The 27,477-nt window shown below is 34.2% G+C and overlaps 2 protein-coding genes and 1 non-coding gene across 3 annotated transcripts in view; 1 reads left to right on the plus strand and 2 right to left on the minus strand.

Moving 5' to 3' along the window:
* Positions 1–8,974: 8,974 nt before the first annotated feature.
* The window catches only part of LanB2 (laminin subunit gamma-1), a 40,527-nt gene continuing 22,024 nt past the window's right edge, over positions 8,975–27,477 (plus strand). Inside the window, exons 1-5 of the mRNA XM_076135081.1 lie at positions 8,975–9,170; positions 15,147–15,265; positions 15,833–15,984; positions 16,875–16,992; positions 26,984–27,167. Coding sequence (XP_075991196.1) covers positions 9,030–9,170; positions 15,147–15,265; positions 15,833–15,984; positions 16,875–16,992; positions 26,984–27,167 — 714 coding nt within the window. The 5' untranslated portion in view covers positions 8,975–9,029. The remainder of the gene's footprint in view (positions 9,171–15,146; positions 15,266–15,832; positions 15,985–16,874; positions 16,993–26,983; positions 27,168–27,477) is intronic.
* Positions 18,137–18,224, minus strand: TRNAY-GUA (transfer RNA tyrosine (anticodon GUA)). Its single transcript is given in 2 exon segments — positions 18,137–18,172; positions 18,188–18,224. It is a non-coding gene; the product is annotated as a tRNA-Tyr (tRNA).
* Positions 21,421–25,794, minus strand: LOC142986533 (uncharacterized). Its single transcript, XM_076135052.1, has 4 exons — positions 25,432–25,794; positions 24,970–25,002; positions 23,039–23,642; positions 21,421–22,691 (listed from the first exon to the last, which is right to left on the minus strand). The coding sequence occupies exons 1-4, from the start codon at positions 25,531–25,533 to the stop codon at positions 21,475–21,477; spliced, it is 1,956 nt and encodes a 651-aa protein (XP_075991167.1). The 5' UTR covers positions 25,534–25,794; the 3' UTR covers positions 21,421–21,474.

Consider the following 27,477-nt stretch of genomic DNA (forward strand, 5'->3'; position numbering starts at 1 on the left):
AAAATCAAGCTATTTTAATTTTTTTTAAGTAATTTGTGTTTTTTTTATAGTGAAAAATATTGGAAAACTTAGATATAATTACAAAAAGAAGTGGTATTTTGTTTTGGAACTTTTTAATTTTTAAAATGAGTCTAATAAAATTCGTAGGTGTTGGCTATTGAGGAAGATACTCATTTTATTTAACATCACGCTTGTACATTATATGGGTAAGCAGAGAAGAAAAATTCTACGCTCTACACTTTATACCCCCTCTTAAACAAAAAATAATATATTTAATATATTTTAAAGTATAATTTATATTATAATATATTTTAAAGAGAAGTTATAAAACTTACAAAAAGCTACTTAAAAAAAGCAAACTTTGTCAAAAATTACTTTCAGAAATTTTTAAATCAAATTTAATTTCAAATATATTTTTATTTTATATTTGTGCACCATTATTGGTAATGAAACGCAAAAATGATAAGCAAAAAGAAATATTTTGTCAACTTTCACAACTCAACAAAACTTTCTAAGTCCATGGTTTTCCTACGGAAAGCTACCAAACTTTGCCAAAAGCTTGTAAATGAGCAGATCTTCAAAAATCATGGAAAAAAAGTCGTTTTTTAAATTTCAACTCATCTTCAACCTTGACTCCCACCTCAGCGCTCCTCTGTCATCCGCAACTCTCGCCCTCAACAACGAATAGCTGATCTAGATGGCCTTAGATCACAACATGATATACTAGCAGTGAGACTCCGAGACAGTTGGTAAGGATTTCTCTTCCTCCAACTACTAGTATATCTTTCAACCATTTCCCACCGCATGGTCTTAACATAAGACCTATGCGTTGAGTAGGTTGCACCAACAGTAGTCGAGAATCGAGGTTCGAACATACGAATGTCGCGATCCGAACATTTGCAGACTCGGCTACTGAGGCTTGGTATTCCAACTCCAAATTGGTGGCTGGTTGCCGCGAAAACTTCACTGCGCATGCCCGATTCGATATAGGTCATAGTGCTTGTAGTGATGTACTAGGCTAGGGTCACCAGGAGTCCTGAAATTGCGAAATGTCCAGACATCGCGGCGGAAAACTAGCCAACTGATTTGTATCATTCGTGCTGTTCATTGGCTTCGTTGAAGATATACTTGCATTAATATTTGTTATGAAACTTTATGAACGATAAGAACTACTGTTACTACTAATGTTTTAAGAACTAACTAGCCAAAAAGCTAATTATTTTAGAAATTTCTTGTTTAATCTTGAGAAACGTAACTTCTTAAAGGAAACCGTGTGAGAGTCAATCGTAAAAGGCAAGGGCGGCCTTATGTTTATTAATTCATCACAGCAAAATACATTTAGGACGTTGTTAGATATCGATACTTTTGTAATTAGGTATCATGTTGCTTACAAAAATTTCAGAGACAGTTAAATCTTTTTAGGAGCCCTTTTACTCTACATATTTCACACCAAAAGTTGGTATTGGTAAGGTACTGTAATCCCTAGTATAGACCCAGCAGTTAATCCTGGTGAAAAACTTGAAGAGCCTTACTCCAGACAGTTATTATCTTAAAGTTATGAAGATTACAACATATTCTTAAACTCCTTGGTAGGTGGAATCCTCAGAAGTGCTTTTGCAATCTCAATAACTCTAAAAAACTGTAGTCCCATCTAAAATATCTAAAATTCCATTTGAGTAGATTTTGTAGTCCTACTTAATATTATAAATGCGAAAATTTGTGAGTATGTATGTATGGATGTTTGTTACTCTTTCTCGCAAATACTACTGAATCGATTACGATGAAATTTGGTATGTAGGTAGCTGAAGACCCAGAATAACATATAGGCTTAGGCACTTTTTATTCCAGAGTTCCCGAGGGTTCGGGATTTACACGGGAAGGCCTTCCACGCGGACGTAGTCGCGGGCGGCCTCTAGTCTATTATAGTTATCAATTTTTAGATCTATTTTCCCCGTGGGCTAGAAGGCGTAATTCTATGTTTGTGTGTATTAATAGTATCAACTAGCTGACTTGCACAACTTCGCTTGCGTCACATAGGAGAGAATGGGTCATAATGTTCTCCGTTTTTTTAACCTTTTTTACTGGTACTCTGCTCCTATTGGTCGCAGCGTGATGATATAACCTTCCTCAACAAATGGGCTATCTAAAACTAAAATAATTTTTCAAATCGGACCTGTAATTCCTGAGATTCGCGCGTTCAAACAAACAAACAAACAAACAATGAAACAAACTCTTCAGCTTTATAATATTTGTATAGATTTAAAGAGTAACAAATCTACAAATTGTCCTACGAAATTGAATATCGAGATGAACACTCTAGCTTTCACCCGCCACCCACCCCGTCCTACGATAAACAACGATGCACCTGCTTCAATGTGTGTGCACTTGTACTGTGTGTGTGCATCAAGCGATACCATCGGTGCGTTTGATGTTTGATTGTGTGTGTGCAATATCTTGTTTATGTGCGTGCTGTATTGTGCTTGTGTGTTGTCGGTGTATAAAATATTGACGTGTAGTGTCCGAGTAATTATAAGTGGTGCCGATTGGTGGGTGAAGGGTGGCACTATTTTCACGGTTTGAACTGTGACGTGGTAGGCAGAAAGGATTCTACCACAGTTATTTTAAAGGAAGAGAGTCTAAGATTATTTCGCTAGTAATTGTTCGTAGAGGACTCATTAGCGCGTAAAGTAAATGAAATGTTTGAAAAGCTCTTTTAGTCCTTAAAAATTTGAAAACATATCAGATGGAGGAGTTTTGTTATGGAATCAGCTAGATTCGATGCAATTACATTTTCAGTATACCGATGAATAACGAATTCGTCAATATCAGTCAAAGGAGAAGTCGAGGGTTTCGATTCGAGAGGGAAGTTCGATTCCCACTCGTGACAATTATTTGTGCGATCCACAAATACTTACTTGTTTCGATTCTGGTTGTACTTTGTGTCGGTTTTTTGTATGTTTGTAAAAGTTCCCGCGACACAAGAGCCATTTTTAAGGCGGGAGTTGTTATTTTAGAATGAAGTTGTCTTTTTAAAATAAAGAATGAACCTAAAACTAACACTAACTTCTGCGTTCTATTTGCTAGCCAAAAACTAAACAAAAAGTCTCAATTCATAAAGTGTAATTTCTAAGTATAGTCATGTAATCAGGATATTACATCGTAATAATGTCAGAGAGAGTTCTTTGACCTGTGTATCAGTGTCATGTCATGAAGACACGTTAAAGCTTCCGTGTTATCTCAATTTAGGCCTCGGCTTATCTCGCATGATAAAGTTCATTGCCTAAATATCTGAGATTCTTCACTTTCTTACTAAAGAAAGGAAAGTTCTTTTAACTTGTTAGAACAAAATGACTTTTTTGAACTTTTACTTAGGAGTTACAAATTGATACTATGTGACAATTTTAGAAATTGTTAGGATAGTCTAACTGCCTATGAGGTATGGTTGGTTTGTGCGACTGATGATGACGAGGTTTCAGGTTTATATACAACGGGTCATCTTTGTAGTATCGTTGTTTTGACTGCCTCCGTCGCGCAGTGTTTAAGGGCACCATGCTCAATGCTGTTGCCATTGCATTGGAGGTCGAGGGTTCGATTCCCACAGGGTTTGTTTTTGTGCAATACTGCAATCCGCGTATAGTTGTTACAGGTCTGCTTGTACTTTTTGTCCGTTGTTTGTATGTTTCCCCGTGACACAGGAGCACACTTTATTGCGGCAGTTGTCTAAAAAAATGTATTTTTTATTATATAAACCTGTGCTTAAATCTTGGGGTAAAACAAGCATTATGTTTAAATATTTTTGTTTCTTTATTTATTTATCCTTATTACTTCAATGTCAAACCACCATTTGGTACGATCAGTTATGAATAGATTCTTTTGCTACAATAACATTATGGTATATTAAAACAATGTCACAAACCACTCTAATCTATACCTTCATGGTGGTCTTAATGCAACTGCTTAATAAAGGTTTTTAGTTACTTACTAGCGCCTTAGATAACGAAGTACTAACGCAAGGAAATAATGGCACCTACAAGTACTATAAGTACTACAACTACATACTAGTTACTACAAGTGCTTTATATACTACGTATAAGAAAATTGTAATCGAAGTCGCCCAGTTTTAAATTTCCACTATATGAATAGACTAGACTCAAACGAGGATTTGGAAGTAAAGTTGTGTAACCAGTGGACCGGTGGAACACTCAAGCAGGCTAAGCAAAAATAATATGAATATACTGATGATAGAAGGTCTTCGACAAAACCCCGTAATTCATAATATTTAAAAAAACAGCCGTCTGGCGTAAATTCTGTACCAAACAAAAATTCAAACTAGACAACATATGTATGAATAGTGTATATAGAACACTTAATAACCCGTACTTAAAACCTTGTCCAGAAGAGGCGAAATCGCCGCGATTCTTTCGCGCGTATTTTAAACACAGTCTAAGACCACCAAAGAATAAGTATGAGGTAATATAACAAAAATTACGTCATATTTACTAAATAATGTCCGTCTGAAACATTCGCATGTGGACGACATCTGGCGCCAGTAATTGTCTATGTACGGACAATTTGTCTGTTATTCAACGCCTTGGGAAGTATGTGCAAAAACTAAACACATTTGGGTGAACTTTAAAGATTGCTGCTTTTGTTCAGAACCGGGAGTTGTTTTTGTTTCTAATAAATAAGCGATTTTAATAGCATGGACAATGATAGCTGACGGCTTGGCAAAGCTGTAAATGGTTCCCTTTTCCCTATTCGCGTTCGCGTAAAATGTTTTATTACCCATTTGAACTGCTTAGACGATGACAATTATAGTAAAAATGTCTTATACGTTTGAATCCAGATCTTCAATCGTCTCTGGGCTACATTTCTTGTAAATCGGTTAAGTCTGGCGTGCAAAAAAGAGCGTAGCAAACAGGCGTGTAAGCCATTGATACTAACTATGTATAGAAGTGCGACTGCCTCCGTGGCGCAGTGGTTTTGGTCGCCACACCAATACCATTGAGTCGGGAGGTCGTGGGTTCGATTCGGTTATGTGCGATACAGATATAATTATTTCCGGTCTGGTTGTAGGTACTTTCTGTCTGTTGTTTGTATGTTTGTAAAAGTCCCCGCGACACAAGAGCGATTCTTAGTGCGGAAGTTGTCTTTTAAAAAAATAAAAATAAAATTAGTTAACTTATCCGCGCCGAAATTCGTATTATAATTTTATTAGATGTTGCTATTAAATTAATGAATAGAACTATTGCTCAGGGTAACATTTTATCAATTTTTAAATAGTAGTCTATTGTACGTCACCGGTTATCGTGTATGTTGGCACATTTAGGGGTCGCAAGTCAAAAAGAACGATAAATATGTGTAACGACTACTTATCTACGCACGCAAAGCGTTAGATGATTTGGTTACAATAGATACCTACATACGTTTCTAAAGGAGAATTTTTAAATGAAGTGATATAATTATTCTAACATCTATCAAATAAAAGTCCCTATTACATACTCACTTAAGACAATGTTTCGTTTCTGCATAGCGTTGAGTATTATCCAAATCCATGAAGATATCTAGCATTGGATAATTACTGCGTATCTATCTACGTAACCTTCATACGATTTGATTTTAAACGAAGATGTTAAAACTTTTTAGTTGAAACAAAACATGTCTTTATTCACGTTATATAGGTACTAATTTCTGTAACTTAAAACTATATTTTAAGAAACGCTAAATGATAACTTTTTTGACTTACATATTATGATTAGGTTAAATTATTCTAGGTTTATTTTGACAAAATAGAAACAAAGTGACGGTTATTATATTATCTTTTCAATACCTATAGTTTTGAAAAGAATTTCATCTTATTTATAATAATCAATGAGGTTGGTTCATTTTGTAAAGCAGAATTTGCTTTAATTGGTTTTGAAACAATAATTAGACATATTATTATTCAATTTCTTTAAAACTTTCTTCTATACTGTACTATCTAATTCTTTAAATACTTACCTACTTTTGATTATGTGAGGTAATTAAGCAGGCCTACGACACCTGGTTGCTCTACGCTGACATGCTTATGGCTAGGCATAGTCACAACCCCAGCCAGTTACTAAGGATGTAGGCAGATGCTTATGGTACATATTATACACCCTACACCCATGTTTTACTATTATCTATTGTTGTTAGTCCCATACACAGGAATCAGAATTATACTTATATCAGCTTAGCCTTCCAACTATGTTGAAATCGGCTTCCAGTCTCACCGGATGCAGCTGAATACCAGTATTTTACAAGGAGCGACTGCCTATCGAACCTCCACAACCCTGTTACCTGGGTTATAGCATGATACTCTTCGGTAAGACTGGTTGTCAGACTTTCAAGCCTCAGACCACTGTCGACGACTGTCAAAGATCTTTGAAAATTACAGTCGGGGCCCACAATTTAACGTGTCTTCCGATACACGGAGGAACTTGCTACTAACTCGCACGGTTCAAGATGGTCACCCATCTACAAAACATCCCTGGCAAGGGTAGCTTAACTTCAAAGATCGGTCTGCGCGATCTAAGCTCCTCAACCTCCTGTCACCTTAATTATGAAAATTAATTAAAATTTGAAAAACTATGCAGCACTATAAATATGCCTATTAAATCCCGATTACCGCTCGGACCGATGAGGGAACTATTTATAAAAGAAAACATTATAAGTGTTTACTGAAGAAGTAGAATCGATGAGTCAATGACCTATATCTGTCACTCATTGGCACTCATGCAAATTTTGCGCGGGAAAGTAAAATTACCGCTCAATGTAATAGTATAATTTGGTAACTTTAAATCGGATTTCTCCTTAGTTCTTTTTATCAATGCTTAGTAATATAATCATTTAAGATTGTGTTCAAACTATATATTTATTTAATTAGATATCCAATACATTTTTCGACGCCATTAAAAAAAATCTTAGTTAAATTTGGGCAAAGGTAAGGAGATGTTTCAACCTCAACTGACCTATAAAGTTGATTATTTTTTTTAATGATTAACGGCTAAGTGGATTTAACTAAATAATAACAATACTCCAAAAACGCCTACCTATCGCTATTGTTATCAAATTCACTACAATTCGGTCGCTAACTTCGCTAAAACTTGAATTTATTTTTGCATAAATTAAACATTTTACTCCGGCCCAATGATCTCGGTCTTAGCTTTCGTGCAAGCGAGACGGCAATATGGAAAAGAGTGAGAGAGTCAGATGAATGACCTAATGCAGCCAGTCAGCTACGCTAAGCGTCAAAGTCTATTCATGTGTGTGTTATAAATGAAAAATACAGGCTAGGGAAACGACATAGAATAAATTTATTAATACGGATATGACAATTAAGATTTATGTCATTAGTTTTTTACCTATTTTGTAGTAGAATAAATGTTGAACAATTTTATTATAATTTTAAAAAACTAAATATTAAAATATAAGATTTAGACTCGCTTTCACGGATAAAATAATATTGGATTGCTTATCAGATTGAATTTTAATTGATTTGATTGTATCTAATGGATAGGTTATCTGACACTTATTTCTATTCTATAAAACTCGCTACCATATCTACAGAGTTGTAAGGTGAATAAATACATAATTTAGAGTCATAATATAAAAAATACACGTATATAATTTAGTACATAACATAAAAGCTTTATACACACCGCAATCATAAAACGGTGCGTCATCTGAAGTTATATTTAGTTTAACAACATGTCCAGTGATAAACAGAATCTGTCAGAGGCTATTACTAATCAATAATGTGTTAAAAGCTTTAAATATATTCAGGAAATATACGTTTTAAAACTACCCACTTGTAGATATTATCAGATTTTAATATTATCTTCATAATTTATTGTAAAACAATCTGAGTTACTTAGTTAGTTACAAGTGACTGTATGGAGTTTAACTTTCCAAGAAAAAGTTAGGTATCGTTTTGGAAAATTGTTGTATTAATAAAATTGATATTTAAACAAACCTTCGAACTATTTCACGCGATAAGGAAAATACAATGTTTAAGACGATTTAATTCCTGACTTACCCAATTTAAAAGCTAATCTATCTAGTAGGAATATTTGTCGGAACAGGTTAAAGATAAATAGAAACTTAGTATCCATTCGATGTTTCTACAGTCACGTACTCGCATCCATATTTAGGCTTTCTCCTTAGTCTGACTAAGGGCCGAAGTACGAAGCTTTACATTTCTTCCTAAAATTAGTTGACGATGTTTAAGACCTTTGCACGGCTCGCCGATTCCTTCCTCGAATGACCGCACATGTTGGCATTCTAACAGAAAACAAAAGCCGAACCTTTTCAGGTTTATTCACAAAAAACTGTTGGTATGAGGCCACGTTCTCTGTGTCTGCTCACCCAACAAAGAATAATTGAGTCGCAGATGTGAAAGCCCTTTGTTAAGGGCTAAACGATTACAACATAATAAGCCTCTTGCTATTGTGTTTGTATTATGGAAATGAATTATAATAATAGTTAGTTGTGTTGTAACTTGTAATACAGTTGCAATTGAATGGAATACAAAACAAGATTTGTTGTATCTTCTAATACTCTACATTCTAGATCATAATGAAAATTTAGGATAAATATATTTTTTATTAGCTAGGTACTTAGTCCTTACAAAAAATCTACAGTATAGTTTAATTGCCAACTACATAAAAATAAATGTTTGCAAATATCTAATTTTGCCAATTGACTCGCTGTTAATAATTAAAAAATATTAAACTTTTGAAGTTTTGAAAAGTTATTCAACATATAATATAACTTAGTAATATACTCATGACAATACAGTAATAATATCGGTAAACGTGGAATTATACCCTTAATAAAAAAATAAGAAAATAGAAAATCAATTATTTTCCTCACAGAGGCAGCTGTGTAAAGTCCCGTCTATTCATTTCTGGTGTGCCGCGCTTAATCTTTGGCCGAGTGTTGTGAAACCGGCGGGCGTCAGTGCTTGCTCGAAGCGCGCGGGCCAACGTCGCGTCGCGCGTTTCAAAATGGCGCCGTATCTCACACATTTTATCACATTTATTTGTATATTGTTGTCTGTAAACGCACAGGATTATTACTACAGCCACACACCCAGGATCGGATCAAAACAACTAGCTTCATGTTACAATAACGACGGAGTGCCACAAGTAAGTCGAGCTTTTAGTGAGTAACTATTTTTTAAGGTTTGTTTTGTTTGGCTTCAAGTAAGTTAACTGTACTTAAGTTCGTAATATTGTTAAAAATGTTGTAAACTTGACGAGGATTAAGTCTGTGAATAAGTTACGAAGTTTATAGAATAACTTTTCATAAATAAATGTGTGATTGTTTACGTAGCTTTTTATGGCATAGGCGATCAAGTCAATTAAAGTTGCTGTATCGGCAAATAATCACTTGAACTGAGTGTTAAACGTTAATATAGGTGTAATTAGTATCTTATCGAATGAGTTTTTAGTATTACTAAAGACTATCGAAGCGTTTAATGTACTTTTAAGGCTACACTAAGAATAGAGAGTGCTTTTTAAGACGATGTTTCAAGCCTGTACAAATACGTTATCTTCCTATGAGTGTTGTTCTAAGAATTAACAACAGAGCATCTAATGTCCTCTCGGAGAGAAACTGAGCGACTTATAAACAACTACACTCTTTGTAAGCTCTCGAGTTTCAAATTACTTTTGTATCTAAGCAGACTGCTTCTATGTGTCATAATCATCAATGTATTCTATTGGCATGGAGTCAATAAAATTGTATCTATGGTTATAGAGGAACTTAATCAAAAAGTAATAAGTAGGCTTTAACTTTAGTGTTCCGTATCAAGGAAAGATCCCTTATCCATGGATGGAACTGTCTAGTATAACTCAACAGATGAAAATGACTAAGGTAATCTAGTTAGCTTATTACTAAAAGCTTCGTAACGCAGGAACCTAAAAACAAAAATCTACAACAGCCAGTAAAACAATAATTAATTCAGGTAACCCCAATCTGTCAGCTGTTCTATACCTACCTTATTTTGATATCGGTCATTGACCTTGGTGACCTGGACCTAGTATGTAGGTACTTATAGTTAGACATGTCAAAGGACTACTTTTTAAGATGAACCTAAGGAAGGGAACATACTTTTACTGACTTTTTTCTTTAACTTCAGACTTAATAATTATTTCTTCTCGTAATTAAAATATTACAAACAAGAGTTTAATTCAGCACGTGTTATTATTATTATTATATTACAGAACCATTAGATCGCGTCTTTTTAAATTAGATCACAACTATACATGGCAAAGGTCACTTAGTTTTATGCCGATAAGATAAAAAAAACCGACTGTTCATAGAGAACTCATGTAATTTAGACAGTCGGGATCATAGAGGTCAAAAATAGACTCACAATTTGGCTTAAATTTTAGTACGTTTGTTAAGTAGGGTTCAAAAAGTCTTTATAGGTATTTGGCCGAATTAAAACCCCTCTCAAAACCTAAGTAGGTACCTAATACTTTAATTACATCACTCTATACTTAACCGAAATAGAGCATACTTTTTGAGCGAGTTAAGAAAAGTTAAGTGACCTTTCAGCATCTGTAATCGTCGTTTTTTAAACTTCTAAAATAATAAACTACGAAAGGTTACAAGAGGAGTTAAATTATAGATAAGATATTGTTTATATCAACTAGCAGTAGGTTTACAATAGGTTATTATTATAAACACGTCGATATGATGGCTTTACTCTAGCTGTAACCCTACTTATCTGTTAAACTTGCTGTCTAACTTAATTCTGTATTGTTCATGATATTTCTTAAAATGTGAATGAGATCGAGCATTGTAACTCTACTGTAAACATACTGTATAATAATATTTTAATGCCACATGGACGACGATACCTTAAAGAGGCTTATTTTATATTATTACAAGTATAGATAGTTTCATGACGAACCTTGCATTAAATCGAATTCTGCCTAATTACACAGTATTAATAGAAATCAGTTGGACTTTTTCGAAAGCGTATCTATCTAGATGAAACTTTAATAGAGTTAGTAGGCTTAAACAATGTACAATATAATAGAAAACCACATTAACCAAATCGCGACTTTCCCAAGCTTAGAGAGCTCGCCGCCTATCGACACAAAACAGTTTCTAAAATGAATAACTAATAAATGTATTAAGAAACGCCTCACACAGTTGCCAGTTTGTTACATTTGGGAGATTATCAGGGGGTTATCAGCATGTATGGCGAGTTCATTCGTTATGAGTTCGTTTGCTCCACCTAATGTCTCTTATCAGAGCCAGCGCGCAACGGAACAAATTTATCACATCCGTCGCTTTGTCTACATGTAATTGTGTCATTATTTATTGTAAGCTTTCTATGGGGACAGAATTGATCGATTTATACATACTTTATTGGCTTTTCTAATGTGTAATTTGGAAAACAATTTACGATTTGGATGATAGGGTATCAATATCAATCTTATTTCAGCCTTCCGAAGGTCAACAACCTCAGTTTTGAGATAAAATTGTTAATTTAAATTTATCACTAACAAAACTTAATTCATACGACCATTAATAAAGATATACACACAAAAATAACGCTTTTTTCCCCATATAAGTAGGCAGAAACCGAAGAACGCCACTTGTTAAAATCCTAGACCCTTGTTTAATTTAAATACATCTTAAAGGTTCATATTTTAAGTCTATTAGCTTTTGTGAAAACAAAACTCATCAGTTTTAACATCGAATACGTGGTACGGAATAAATATTATTCGTTTGAGAATAATTAGCATCGCAACTAATGATGTCTTTGAAGGAAACCGAACTTAGATTCTAGAAACTTATTAATGAGTTAATAGCTTAACATTGTAATAATGAACGATGATTTGAAAGACCTCACAGAATCGGGCAAACACAGCTTGCTAAGCATGACTACTTTATCCTATTCTTTGCTCAAAAATCATTATTGTAAGTAGGTATGACGTAGCTATATATTTCAAACTTTTTAAGTTAAGTTCCAAAACGAAGCGTAAAATTATACCAGAACTAATCTTACTAATAACTTAGATTTTACATCAAAGTGTTGCCGCCAAATGCCGCTAATTAGACTTCTAGAACATATGGACCACATCGAATAAACATGGTCAGAGTCATCACGGCCACACTGGTCACTCACCGGAAACAATCGCATTCGTATGTAGCTATGTAGTATAGTTATGCAAAGTTCTGCAGCTTATGGCACGGGACCAACTGTTCTTACATTCTTAAGTAGGTACTCTTCAACTTTAAATCAATGCACTGACATAATAATTATTATAAGAGATTGAAATACTCCGCTATCTTCACTGTCGCTGAAAGATATTGACTTAAGTATATTAGAAAAGTAATTCATTTTCTTTACGCTTCCTGACACTCTGAGAATAAGAAAACAATACTAATGTTTTGAAAAAATATTATCAGCGTATTAAAGCTTATTTACCCCCTGATACCAACAGACCCCCACACAGAATTATTGCATGTATAGATAAGTGATTGTAAAAATCTAAATTATACTAGAAGTACTTAGACCATTTGAACCTGTGGCATTTATCGGGGATACTACTCTCAATATAGTCCCTCCCAGTCTTAGTGGGCACTGAAGAAAATGATGATAAGTGGGCCATATCCCGTCATACTTTATATTTACAATAGTTGTAGCGTATTGCGCGAAATAATGTTATTCTAGTGATGTAAGGGAAGGTGCGGGGTGAATGCCCTATGAGTCTCAACTAAATATAGGCGCACTATTTCGGCCCGGCCCATGTGACGATACATTGCGCTGTTGCATTCCTTTTTTACCCTTAATTTTATGAGGATAAGTTAATGGATTGTTCAAGGCAGGGTAACTGGGGTGATATAGTTAGGATAGCTTAAAATTATTTTTATCTGCTGCTGCTTATTTATATTTAATTGTTCACACTATATTGTTCGATTAATTAGTCAGCAACATTCAAACGGACTACACGGGGTATGAAAGGTTTGTTACGGTTTTCTCGACATAATACAATAAAATATAACTAACACAAAACCAAAACGATAGTATTATAAGAATTTATCTTTCACCTTACCCCCAGTTTCTGAGTACATTTAGCGGTGGTTTATCTATTCAATAGCGCTTTTTTGATGAGTTTTGACACTATTGAATAGATAAACTACCGCTAAATGTACCTCAGAAAACGGGGATTACTGCTGTAAGAATAACATTTTCGGCACAGTGTTAGTCAATTAAATGAAAGACAAGGCCTGTTTGGATTTATTTTAATGAGTATTAAATTAACAATCGTAGATATTTCAATTACTCAGGCACTGCATTACTCCCAGGACAAACTATACCTTGATATAGTAACACACATTATTTAAACATGATAATTGTAAGTCATCTGGCCAGACACTCAGTTGCATGTACCTATTATATTTTAAACCCAATACATTAATCTGTGCCTAATTAACAAAGAAATTAGCGTCTATTACGAGTATTGTTGTAAATTTTCTTTCACTTTTTCAAAATTTTAAAACCACTGAGGAGCAACACGAATTTGTAGTTAATAACTAAATATATACTATCTTTTGCACAGAAAGGCAAAATTTACGGGGCCTTAAATTCCCAATAATATACCAACTTCTAATTGCACAAAAAGTAAAATAAAAGGTTAATTAAATTCTCATTTAAATCGAAATATTACAAATTATGACACAAGTACAATATACAAATACATTAGGTAAACAAATTGACAGATAACTTAAGTATCGTATTACTCATTGCTCGGCATGTTCCTGTTATAGCTAGCTCGTTAAAATTCGGACTTATTCGCTGTCCTGCTCTCAAACCCTCTCTGTCACTCTGAAGACTTAACATCAATCGTTATTCTTCAGTTGAACCGAGATTCAACTTTGTGAGGGTTCCGACAACTCATGAAAGGTCCACCAATCGATTAAGTTCTATAATAGATTGCTACTTATGTATAAGTAAATCCTAACAATAATTGGCACAATACAAATCTTTGTAGAGATGGATTCATGTTTGTTGTATGTACCTACTTTCATGTGAAATAACTCAATTGATTCAAATATGATACACAAATAGTTAATTACCAGGACTCATAAATTATAATATCAAAAATAATGTTGAATAAAATTCTCACTTATAAATCTTTTTGTTACTTGACCATCAAATGATAACAGCAATAAGTACTTACAGTTATTATTAGGCGCCCTGATAACACTTATCAAACGAATTTGAGAAGTTTAAATAGGTTAGAAACCGAATCTATGAATTTGCTGTTCATAATACAAGTGTGTGGCAGTCGCCAAGTATTTAATTTGAAACAGATGGAATCATTTTTTTAATGTATCGTTTCAAAATACTTATATAGTAAAACTAGCTGACCCGCGCAACTTCGCTTGCGTCACATAAGAGAATCATAATTTTCCCCGTTTTTGTAACATTTTTCACTTGTACTCTGCTCCTATTGGTCGTAGCGTGATGATATATAGCCTATAGCCTTCCTCGATAAATGGGCTGTCTAACACTGAAAGATTTTTTAAAATCGGACCTGTAGTACCTGAGATTAGCGCGTTCAAACAAACAAACAAACAAACTCTTCAGCCTTATAATATTTATAGTAAAATATTTATAGTAAAATTATACCGCCGTATTGAGCACACTGTCCAGTTTAATAACATATTAACGAATATGCTTATGGCAAAGATATTGACGTTAGAGCATCCATCGGCTTATGTAGTATTTAAAGCATTAAGGTATTTCTCTTTTAGTCAATAGACTCTAGATTAATCGCTTACTACAAATTAAAACAGACGACGTGCTACAGACAATGTAATATATTTTTTTAGACGTTAGAGTACCTACTGAAAATCCATTCAAGACAATAAAATGATGAATTTCAAATCTACTACTGTAGTTAATGCAAAAGTCAGGATATAAGGATGTTTGAATGGATGTTAGTTAGTTAGTTACAATATCAACCAAGCCAAAACTGCTAAACTGATTTTGAAAAAGTATATTTCGTTTGTTGATAACGACACTTATGACCCTGTATAATATTTGAGTAACTTTTGTATGAATATTAATTGTATTAATATGTTGTCTACAGAGATGTATACCGGAGTTCGAGAACGCGGCGTACTTGGTCCAGATGGAGGCGACCAACACGTGCGGTGATAACGGCATGAAGGTCTATTGTATACAGACTTCTGCCGGCACTTCCACTAGGTAATTATACCCATACTAATTAACTATGCAGGCCGTTACTGTCCAGCTGCTGGACAAGGGACTCCCTGAATAAGAAAGGGGTCTAAATTTCAAACTAAAACATATCTTTCCCATGCCCATTTCTGCCCTACTACTGAACAAGGGACTCCCGGAATGAGAAAGGAGTTTAAAAAAAGGTAGTTTACATAAGATTCGAGTTTACATAAAGACATTTTTTATAAGTATTCGTATATTTCTCAATGAATCGTTCATAAAATTAAACATACTGCCAGTTTCCTTGTTTCCGTGGTATTGCTAATGGGCTAGAGTAAAGATATTTTTGTTATTAATCGTACAAAATGAAATAAAATTAAAGAGTACCTTAAAGACATGTCCATATGTCCGTATCTATAACGTAATAACAACCGATTAAAATCAATCATCATCCTAAACTAAAATATGAACAAAATTAGTAGAAAATTGGTAAAAAATATCTATTAGAGCTCGTTTTCCGAAACAGTGTCTATTTTTCAAATTTCTTTCTTAGATTAAGTGTTACTTATTTAATTTTGTGTGGTGTTCTCTCAGGTCATGCGACACGTGTTCTCCTGGCCAGTTCTCCAGCTACTACCTGACAGACTTGCACTACAACGAGCAAGACAACCAGACCTGGTGGCAGTCGGAGTCCATGAAGGAGGGCATCAAGTACCCTCATCAGGTCAACTTGACGCTACACTTGGGTAAGCACCAGTTTTCTTGTTCAAACGATTTAAAAAGAAATGACGATATTTTAAATTGGTCGCCAAATTCTTTTGAGTGTCGTTTTGTCGAAGGCACATTAGGAATCTTTTGCAATACCCCAAAACCAGAATTATTATTAAGATGACAAACTAAAGTATTCTCAATTCTAGAATAATAAATCTAGTGTGTTTTTTTTTTTAATAACCCATGTCTGTCCCACTGCAGGGCAAGGGTCTCCTTCCAAACGAGGGGGAGGGGTTAGGCCTTGAGTCCACCACGCTGGCCAAGTGCGGGTTGGGGACTTTGCATGCCCTCAATAAATGTATTAAACAAATTTTAGACATGCAAGGTTTCCTCACGATGTTTTCCTTCACCGTTAGAGCAAGTGATAATTATTTCTAATACACACATAACTTCGAAAAGTCATTGGTGTGTTGCCTCGGATTCGAACCTGCGACCACTTGCGTGGGAGGTGCCAACTTAAACCACTCGGCTAGTGTGTTTAAAAAACAATAAAACAGAGAAAACTATCGATATTTTCTTTAATTTAACATGACATAGTATTATTATGTGAATCAACTGAAACTGGAATCATTTACTATCTAGCAACCATCATTCTTCTGTAAAAAAAAGCACTTTTGATTGTTTGCCCACCACATCACGTTAGTAACTTATTCTTTTGATATCTATATAAAGAGAGCCAATGGCTATCTAGATCTATAAGAAAATGGGTAAACTCATAAAATGTGAACCGTTTTATTATCACTATTGTTATTAACAAAATTATATACTCTACCACTGCGACCGATAACTTCGGGTACACTGTAAAGATGTTCCATACTTTGTACTCAAAGCATATTAAACCTAATTCAATAATATTTGCTCCCAGGTAAAGCATACGACATCACATACGTGAGGATAGTGTTCTACTCGCCCCGCCCACAAAGTTTCGCCATCTACAAGAAGACCAGTGAGGAAAAGGATTGGGAACCTTTCCAATACTTCAGGTAAACTCATAATTATTTATAAATCGTTTAATTAGTTATTTAGCATTGCACGCTCTGCGAAAGTTCAACAATAAATGTAGAATGTAGCATTCAGAACGGTAGAATATATTGCATAAAATGTTTTTATATTTATTTTTCTTTATATTTTTCATTATATTTTTCTGCTCGGTAAGAGACAGGCAGTTACAGAGTCTATCTCATTTTTTCACATGCTCGGTAAGAGATAGGTCCAGAGTTTTAGTAGCTATTTCAAAAAACAGCCCTATCTAAACCTCTAGCAGGTATTAGTCACAAGTCTAATTCATTGACGTCATTAACTAGTCCTAAGTAACCTGCATCTACTTCATTTTTAAACCTAACATAATACTCTTTATAAAACTCTTTTGAAAGAACTTCTGTAATACTGCATTCTGCTTAGCTCAAAGCGTAATTGGCGTATGCACAATTGCACATTGATGCATGCAAGGGTCACCGAGAGCTGAGCGACGGTGTGCTCAAACAGATTTCTATCTTACCTTGGTCAATATAAAGTTCGAAATAGCTTGCAACACATACTGCTATAGTAAAAGTAGAGTATATACCTATTAGATGCCTAATCCCTGGAAATGAAAACTGGCGTAATATTAGAATAGTAGTTTATCCTTCAACAGGTTTCCCCCTATGGCGAAACGTGGGTCTGTTTTGTACACTTCTGTCTACACCTTCAAGTTAAAGCGTGGTGTATTAATAAAAAATAAGTTCAAGAACTTAGACTCTTTTAAGGGATAAATATTGTTAATACAATGTATGGCAAATGAAATCAGAAAAACATATTGATATTCCGAATATTTCATTTCTATTTATAGACTGTATTCAGGATACTGTTTGTCGTGTAGTTGTTTCATTTGACAGTATAATAATATGTGTTGTGTTTGTTACTCTGCTTAGCCCTTTCAGTGCTAGTTGTGAAGTTGCATACGTCACACAGCCACAGTAATCAATACTAGTGACGACTAAACGAACCAATTGTAAATTTTGTCGACCAACTGGTTGCGATTTATGGCGCAAAATATTTTAAACTTTATTATTTCTTAGTTATTAAGTAATATTATAAATAAAAATATTAAAACAATGTTCAAAAAGTTCCAAAAAATGCAAAAAGAATTCCTTCGAGCCGGATTTGAACCAGCGACCTATGGATATCGGTTATTGCCAGCTACAGTCCACCGCTCTACCAACTGAGCTATCGAAGGCTTGTGAATAGAGCTCGAATTTTTGCAGCGCTATCGACTTTTTAGAGTGTATTTTATTAAATAAAATACACTCTAAAAAGTCGACATTTAATAAACATATATAAACATAATAATATATAATACATATATAAATATTATTAATTACATACACATAAACAAACTAATAACAAAAAAAATGATTTTTTTTTGTACTTACGTAATATTCTTTATGCACGCTAGACTAAACTATTTTATATTTGTTAAATTTTCTTACATAAGTGAATTATTGTATTCTTGTGTGTGAGAAACGACCTCAGCACTTCGCTTCAACTATTTAAATTAACACTAATTGAACATGCAGTTTCTGCAATTAACATACTCACACGTTATGTGTTCATTGATTTAATTTCATTACAGGCACAAGCTCATCTCAAATCTTTAATGTGTACCATGAAGATTCAGAATCTAGTTTGGATACTGATCAGGATACAGAAATGGAAGGCAACACAACAAACGAAACAATAACAACATTGTTTCTAGAACATCTTGGAACAGAATTCCAAAATACTGAAGATGGGCCACATGTTCAAGAGGAATATACTATCGGGCTTGTGCGCTGTGCTGCCCATACTCTCCAATTGGCATTACAAGATGCATCAAATAATTTCAATGTTCGAAATCTGATTTCAGAATGTAGAGAGGTGGTTCGACGTCTCAGAACTCCCCAATTTGTAAGAATATTACGACAACAAAACAAACCCATTCCAAAACTAGATTGCGCTACTAGGTGGCATTCTGCAATTGATATGGCCCAATCGTTGATTACTTTAAAACAGGGCTTTGAATACCGGTAAAAATCTGGTATCGTTACCTACATCATGTAAAGATACCGCTAACAGCAAAGGTAACGTTACCTTGGTATTGATACTTTGGTGATCTATTACCGATTTGCTGGCTTAACGTTAAAAATGATTTTACCGGTAAATGTTAACGGTACCATGATCACGACCTAAGGTTTGATAACGTTACCAAATAAATAGTGTTAATTACCGATATTTTCTATTCATTTGTTTCTTTCGTTTTATTTTATATTGTGATCGCAATTCCGAGCCAATTCGTGACACTGAACGGGTTTTGTGCTCAGCATTTTTAATTATTTAACGCAACTTAAGGTGTGACTACTGAAATCAAAAAATATGGTAAGTGTGTTTAGTATATATTTTTTTTCTTTTATTATATAATATTATATTTTTGAGACCATTGTGGGTGTGTATATAAGTTGTTGTATATGATTGTCTCGCACTGGTTGTTTAATAACATATTATACGAGAAATTTAGAATGTTTTATGTATAACAGAATACGGGAATTAACACGAACACGCATTTTACCTTAAAATGCCTAAAGTTTCGGCGCAGGTTGCAGGTTGGCGTGTTGAGTCAGTCAGCGACCGGCGAGTGCGTTAGGCATTTTAAGGTAAAATGCGTGTTCGTGTTAATGTGTTTATTACTGTTTATGCAACTGATGCAACGCGAGAGTTTAAACATTTAGAATGTATTTATCAACAATAAAATACCAAAAAAATTACGGAAAAACGAACACTCTTATAGAAATGAGTTTAACCTATAAATCTGATTCTATACTGATACATTCACTATTATGCACAAACACATTTATTAAGGAATAGGTAATGTTCTGATAAACACAAATATTCTAATTTGTTATAAAGCGCGCAAAAGATGTAAACAGTAAACAAACATAACCAAACTGTAGAAGAATGTTCGACTCATACTTATGCAGGATGCTTAGCTTATAATTTATATTGTCGCTATCTCGCTCTTGCACGTGGCTCGCGCCGCGACAGAAACATGCGTAAGTAAGATCATGTGTCTGTCGCGGGCTTATTTCATTATTATTACCTCACGTTGCGTTTTTATCGGAGCGTAATTTTTAAAGGATAGGCGTTTTCGTACTATTTCGATTAGATTAATGATTCTAGTTAAAGATTACATTTTAAATATTGGTAATTATTTATTAATTGTGAATTATTTGGCAATGGTAAACTATTACGTTAATTTAACACTAATATCTGGGAGCACGGTAGTGCCTCCGCCAAGTCGAGCTAAGCGGAGCGCAAGGCCGTAGTTCGTAGCGCGTAGCAGAGCTTTCCCGCTCTAATCTCGTAGGCATAGATATGCTAAGTGTTATAGCCTATTCCTATGAGAATTAGGTAAAGACCAACAGTTAAAGTTAATTTTTAAATACATACATACAACTTGTATGATACAAGTAGTAATTTATTTACTTTCTTACTTTACAGTCGGATGATGATAATGAGTCACAATCCATTTTGGTTCCAAAAAGAAAAAAAATAGAACGCAATGAAAGTGAAACAAGTAAGTACCTACGTACGAAAAATAATTTTAGCAAAATTTAGGCTAGTACAGTCAGCATCAAATTGTAATAGCTTAGTCAACAACATAAAAGCAATTTAATATACGCGGTTTGAATCATCATATTGTTGTAAGCATTCAAAGTGTTCAAAATATCTTATTAAAATCATTGTTTCATTTTGTATAATCAGTCAAGGCGTGCAAATACATCTTTCCAAACAAAGCTTTCAAAATTATCTTTACATAATGTATCTTAGACTAAATATGAAACAATGATTAGTAAGATATTTTGAACACCTTGCGCACAACAAGAATATCATGATTCGAACAGTACAGAAGCCGTAGTTAGACCCTTTAGTTTCATCTACCTATCTATGTTCACGCCTACTACATCTCGGGATAGGCAAAGTAAAATTCAATATTAGGCTAGCCACCCTTTCGTATCGTTTCGTATCTTGTAGTGTGTGGACGATTCAAAGTGTATGCTAGAACCCTGTCAAATGGTGTTTATCTGACAGAGTTCTGGCATATACTTCTTGCATCGTGCGCACTCGACACGATGCGAAACGACACTCATTGTATTCTGCTTTACTCGTAAACGTTCCACGCGGTAAAAATACAAACATTTAAATAGTACCCATTTACTTGGTGTATTAATACTTACTATTAATGTTTTTCAATTCGTTACAGATGAAAAAGGAAAAACGAAAATGGTGACTTTAGGCGGACAGAAGACAGGACTACCTATGTGCGACTGTCCGTACAACATGAAAGCAGTGGCTTTTAGGTACCTAATCAATAAAGTGCCAGAAGAAAACTTAGAGTGCTTCTGGGAAGATGTTTTAAAAATAATAAAAAAACATTCAGAATAAACTTTTTTTTATTTATCAAAAATGTTATTACTGCGCAAGAACAAAATATCATCAATGATTTGGTCTTTCATTGAGAATCTATAATTTGACATAATAAATCGTAAAGAGGAGAATAATCTTTCTACACTAACTTGCGTCATAGGTGTAGCAAGTACTATTGTTGATAGTTTAAAAAGTAATGGAAATTTTAGTTTTGACTTGGCCCAATACGTTAACACATTTTCCGATGATTTTAATAATGGTTCTTCAAGGAATATCTGAAAACTTTGTTGTAAATTATTCAATAAATCACCATGTGGATCGTTACGCCTTAACAAACAGGTTAAGTCGCTAAATCTACTAACGTAGCTTGAATTAAGGAAGTCATCTAATTCAGCTCTAGCTTCTGAGTGTTCATTTACGTCATTATTTGTATCCACTGGGTTGTTTTCTAATTCAATATTTTGGAGTTTTAAATGCCGAAAATATAATTTAATTAAATTCGCTTTAGCTTGGCTTCTTTGATCTGGCGACAAAATTGAGTTTACACGGGGATCTAAAAATATTGCGTTTATAAAAGTGTTACTTCCAAATAATGCATTTTCTCTATCTTTCATTTTAGAAATGATATTTGTAGCAATTTCAGAGTTAATTTTTGCAAGCCTATATTGACATAACATCCACTCTAAATAAAAATCACCTACAGTTAACTGCTCTTCTTGAAGTTTTTTTGTTAAAATTTTTGCGGGAGTCATGGATGTCACAAAATCTTCTATAGACACCCAAGTGGCTGATGGCAAATATAATCGTTCATTTGTTAAACATATTTCTTTTAAAGTAATCAACGATTGGGCCATATCAATTGCAGAATGCCACCTAGTAGCGCAATCTAGTTTTGGAATGGGTTTGTTTTGTTGTCGTAATATTCTTACAAATTGGGGAGTTCTGAGACGTCGAACCACCTCTCTACATTCTGAAATCAGATTTCGAACATTGAAATTATTTGATGCATCTTGTAATGCCAATTGGAGAGTATGGGCAGCACAGCGCACAAGCCCGATAGTATATTCCTCTTGAACATGTGGCCCATCTTCAGTATTTTGGAATTCTGTTCCAAGATGTTCTAGAAACAATGTTGTTATTGTTTCGTTTGTTGTGTTGCCTTCCATTTCTGTATCCTGATCAGTATCCAAACTAGATTCTGAATCTTCATGGTACACATTAAAGATTTGAGATGAGCTTGTGCCTGTAATGAAATTAAATCAATGAACACATAACGTGTGAGTATGTTAATTGCAGAAACTGCATGTTCAATTAGTGTTAATTTAAATAGTTGAAGCGAAGTGCTGAGGTCGTTTCTCACACACAAGAATACAATAATTCACTTATGTAAGAAAATTTAACAAATATAAAATAGTTTAGTCTAGCGTGCATAAAGAATATTACGTAAGTACAAAAAAAAATCATTTTTTTTGTTATTAGTTTGTTTATGTGTATGTAATTAATAATATTTATATATGTATTATATATTATTATGTTTATATATGTTTATTAAATGTATAAATGTAAATAAATTAACATTATAAACCTGACCTGCTTCTGCAATATCAGCTGTGTCAGCCGTGTTAGAGTCATTAATCAATTTCGTCATTTTTATCATATTGGCCCCATTGTCGGTAGTGATGCTATATATTTGTTTAATATCAATGCGGAATCTTTGAAGGTTGAAAAACAACAAGTCTTTGAGATGATCTGACGTGTGTCGTTCAAAAATTTCTGTTACTGCCAAATTTTTTAAAATAATGTGTCCATTTTCAGAGTACTGACAATTAATACCAAAAAAACATCTTGTACCTATAGAGGCAATATCAACTTTAAGGCATAACATTTTTCCCTGTAATTTCGTCCCCATCTCATATCTAAGTTTTTCTGCCATTGATTGGATGTTCATGCGTATTTTTTGAGCGTTTATTATTTCGGTATTATTAGGAATCATTTTCAACAAATTTTGAAACGCCTCATCATCAATCAAAGAAAACGGACGGCCATGAATGGCTATCAAGTCCGTGCACTGCTTCAGGACAGATTCAGTCACTGGTTTCTGTGTCGGTGTAGAGTGGTTTATTTCTGTAATGATCTTAAATTCTTCTGGGTGCATATGCTTAAGATGTTTCATTAAATTAGCACCATGCTGCGTCTGAAATAAACATACATGCCCATCATACATGCCCATGCGTATCATACATGCCCATGTGTATTATACATGCCCATCCGTCGTGCAAGTGAAAATAGCTCTAGAGTTGAGAATGGAACAAATGCATGCATGACTCAATTAATTTTATTTCTTTAAAATATTATTAGCATTATGTATTTCTCACAATACTAGCAATCCTAGTATAGTAAGGGTTGGGTTCACGTCGGTAGTTTATTATATTTAGTTTATTATATATATTTTTGATTGTTTAGTATCTATTGTTAGAAGGGGTGCTGCTGCTGACAGATAGGACAAGTTAAGCCAAGCAGTGGTGGATAGCACGAAATATCACAGGTGAAAAATCCCTCTCCTTAATTCACAATGGAGAATGTTACCTAATTCTGATTTTTAGCACTCCATATTCTCAAAATAAAAAATACTGGTGAAAGAATTACTTCGATACGTCAATTAGTTTTCGATTTATAAGTAAAACAAGTTGTAACCGCACGACGCTAGCTCTCCGTGACGGTGTGACGTCACTTAACACCCGCTCAGCCTGGCTCACATAGTCCGCTTGTGGTCGCGCGCTCGGTGCGTTAAATTATTCCTAAATACTTTTAAAAATGTCCAATTCAAATTCTAGGAAATCATATTGTAAATGTAGGTAAGTACATAAGTAATAATAATAAATAACTTTATATTATAATGAAACAATTTCTAACCGGATTGATCGCGAGTTTATTGATTTTACAGTGGCAGGAAGAATGTAAAATCAATAAGTACGCGATTATTTCGGTTAAAAATTGTTTCATTATAGGTAATATGCAGTGATCGTAACCATTATTCCATTTAATTTAGGTAGATTATCCAATTGCCCTTTTTCAAATCCGTTATCCATTTTATTAATCTAATAGTAGGTATTTACTATTATTATAAAATATTTTATACATGCGGACGAAAACACAACAAAATACTACGCAAGCTATTACACCTACAACAACGATTGGCGACTTAATACCTACTAAGCGGGACGCGGCCCGCGCGGCGCGGTAATGTAATATGACGACACAGCCGCTCACGCGGCTGTTAGCGAGACTCGATTTTTTTCGAAACTTTAAATGCTTATAAAATACCTATACTGTGTCAAAATTTAAAGCGGTTTGGCATACCTAGTAACATTCTCCATTAAAATGAGTGCTAAGCATAATGACACATCATAATATAAATAATGACACATCATAATATTAGCGTGAAAGCATTTTTATAAACCTAATATCACACTAATATGACTTACCCCAATGGAAATCTTTTACCTACCACCGGTACTTACGTAATTTTGCCAGAAATCAAATTGAGGTCGGGTCTAAAAATATAAGTAATAAATATGAATCAACTGAACACGTACTGGATGTTTCATTTAATTAATAAAATGAACTACCAATTCCTATAATAATATGTACATAGGTACTTCGTTCACAATACGAAAATATAAAAGGTAAACTAAGAATTACACATGAAGTCATAAAGATGGATTTAGGCGAGGGCGGCATATTATTATCATCATCATCAGCCTGTATCTCCTGGACATAGGCCTATCAAATAGCACGCCACTGACTAGTGTGTGCCTTATGGGGATTTGATCTCATATTATAAAGATATGGAATCATGCCCAGGAAAGTTACAAACAAAAATCCTGTTTGCGGATCGTTTACCTTTTACATTTTCGTATTTTGAATGGAATATGATAAAAAATTGTTCCATAATTACTACTTAGATAGGTATAGGTACTTACCTTCAGTATTTTTCCACAATCGTTTATTAAACATTTGGAACTCAAATTATTTACATTTAATTCAAAGAAACGGTACACCGTATTTCTTTTCTTGCGGCCCATATTTTAAAAGACACTTATTTACCTATAAAATTTACAAAATATTAAAACGAGACACGCCAACTCGCCACACCGTCAGATTCACCGCGTCGAATGCGCTTGCGTTCGTACCTCACCCCCCGGCCCCCGCGCCGCGCCGGTGCCCAGGCGTCAGCGTGATTCGCTAGCCCGCTGCACGCGTTGGCAACAACGCATAAGTAACGAAAAAAATATCGTTAATTTTAACGTTACTTGTTACCTTTATTTTATTGCATCCGATACTCAATTATCGTTATTCTATTTACCGGTAAAATATTAACTATATGAAAATATCGTTATTTAACGATACTTATAATGTGAATTTGGTAACGTTAACAAGCCCTGTTTTATTTATTTTAAAATGTTTGGGGGGTTTAAATTAATAGTGAGTAGGCTCCTGTAGTTTCTTTAGACGGGGCGCTTCTTTGTACATAAGCATTAGAAATTATGAAAATGAATATTTGTTTATAGAAAAATTAACAAAGTGACAAATTGAGATCCAACACTTTGTCACACATAATGTTTAGTATATTTATTATATTTCTAATGAACCAAATAATATAAACAATACAAACCAATTCGTATACTTGACTAACGAAAGTTATACATTGTTTGGAAAACGATATGTTTATTTTCCTTAACCTGTTCTAAACAAAAAATACAAAATATTTGCGTTACAGGTTTATTTTTAATTTTAACATTACCTTTGTTATATCCTTAGGCAGAGGTAGGTATATGAAAGACACTACCGGTTCGTAATTTCAATGTCAATCCCATTTAAGAGGGGGAGCCTATTACCATATACCGGGCATTTTAACAACGGATTTATAACTAATGAGTTAAAGTTTATGGTACCAAGTATATTAATTTATATTCTTTAGAATTACTCGTTACCTAGATTAGAATAGCACGACAAGGGATCGTATTTGTTTGAAAGAAGATGTAGAAGCAATGATTGAGAAAGTTATGCTTAAATGGTTTATGCCCGGTTTCTGAGTACATTTAACGGTAGTTTATCTATTCAATAGCGTTTAAACTTATGTACACAAAAAGCTCATGATTTATGAATATTGAATAATAAAGATTATGTTAATAAATAATGTATAACGCGGGTGTTTTTGCAGACATAACATAGGTATAATCTGCGGCGCGATCGGTAGTGTATGCGATTGCCGCGCAAGAGGTGTTGGGTTCGAAAACCGGCAGGGGCCAGAAAGTATTTTTTGAGTTTCTGTTCAACATTTCTCAGGAATTGCACTGATTGTGTATATGGGCTATAGGAGTAATGGAATAGAGTGTACCTGTGTATTGTGCACACACTTGGTTACTATAAACAAAGTCCTGCACCGTTGGCTGGTTTCAATGAAACTGGCCGCCGTAGCCCAACATCAGGAGGACATTATTAAATAGCGATCACTCTTGTTCATTATTCCAGTGCATCTTGCCGAGACACATACGGCGTGCAAGAACAAAGGGCAGCGGACCTCGGAGCTGAGACCAGGGCGCTCTGCACCAGCGAGTACTCCGACATCTCGCCTCTGTCGGGAGGCAACGTGCTGTTCTCCACGCTGGAGGGACGGCCCTCCGCCTTCACGTTTGATAACAGTCCTGAATTACAGGTACTTATATACTATGCATTATTATTTATTTTTTAACCATTATTGGTTTCCGCCCAAAATGAGGAAGAGACTATAAATTGACTAGGTCTTGAATTATTAGTTAGTCGAATTTATACAATTAATTTCGTTATTTATTAGTCTGTAATTTTGTGCATGTCTTTAAGAAATTAAAGCACACGATCTTGTATTTACTTAAGAAATTGTTAAAATTATTTTTGTTTATACTGTTAAACAATAAAGTTATTATTTAATAGCAAATTATAAGTAAGTTATTTAGGTATTCTGCGGGTAATGACGTCAAGATAAAAAA

The sequence above is a fragment of the Anticarsia gemmatalis genome, chromosome Z, assembly GCF_050436995.1.
Source record: "Anticarsia gemmatalis isolate Benzon Research Colony breed Stoneville strain chromosome Z, ilAntGemm2 primary, whole genome shotgun sequence".
NCBI classification, from domain to species: Eukaryota; Metazoa; Arthropoda; class Insecta; order Lepidoptera; family Erebidae; genus Anticarsia; species Anticarsia gemmatalis.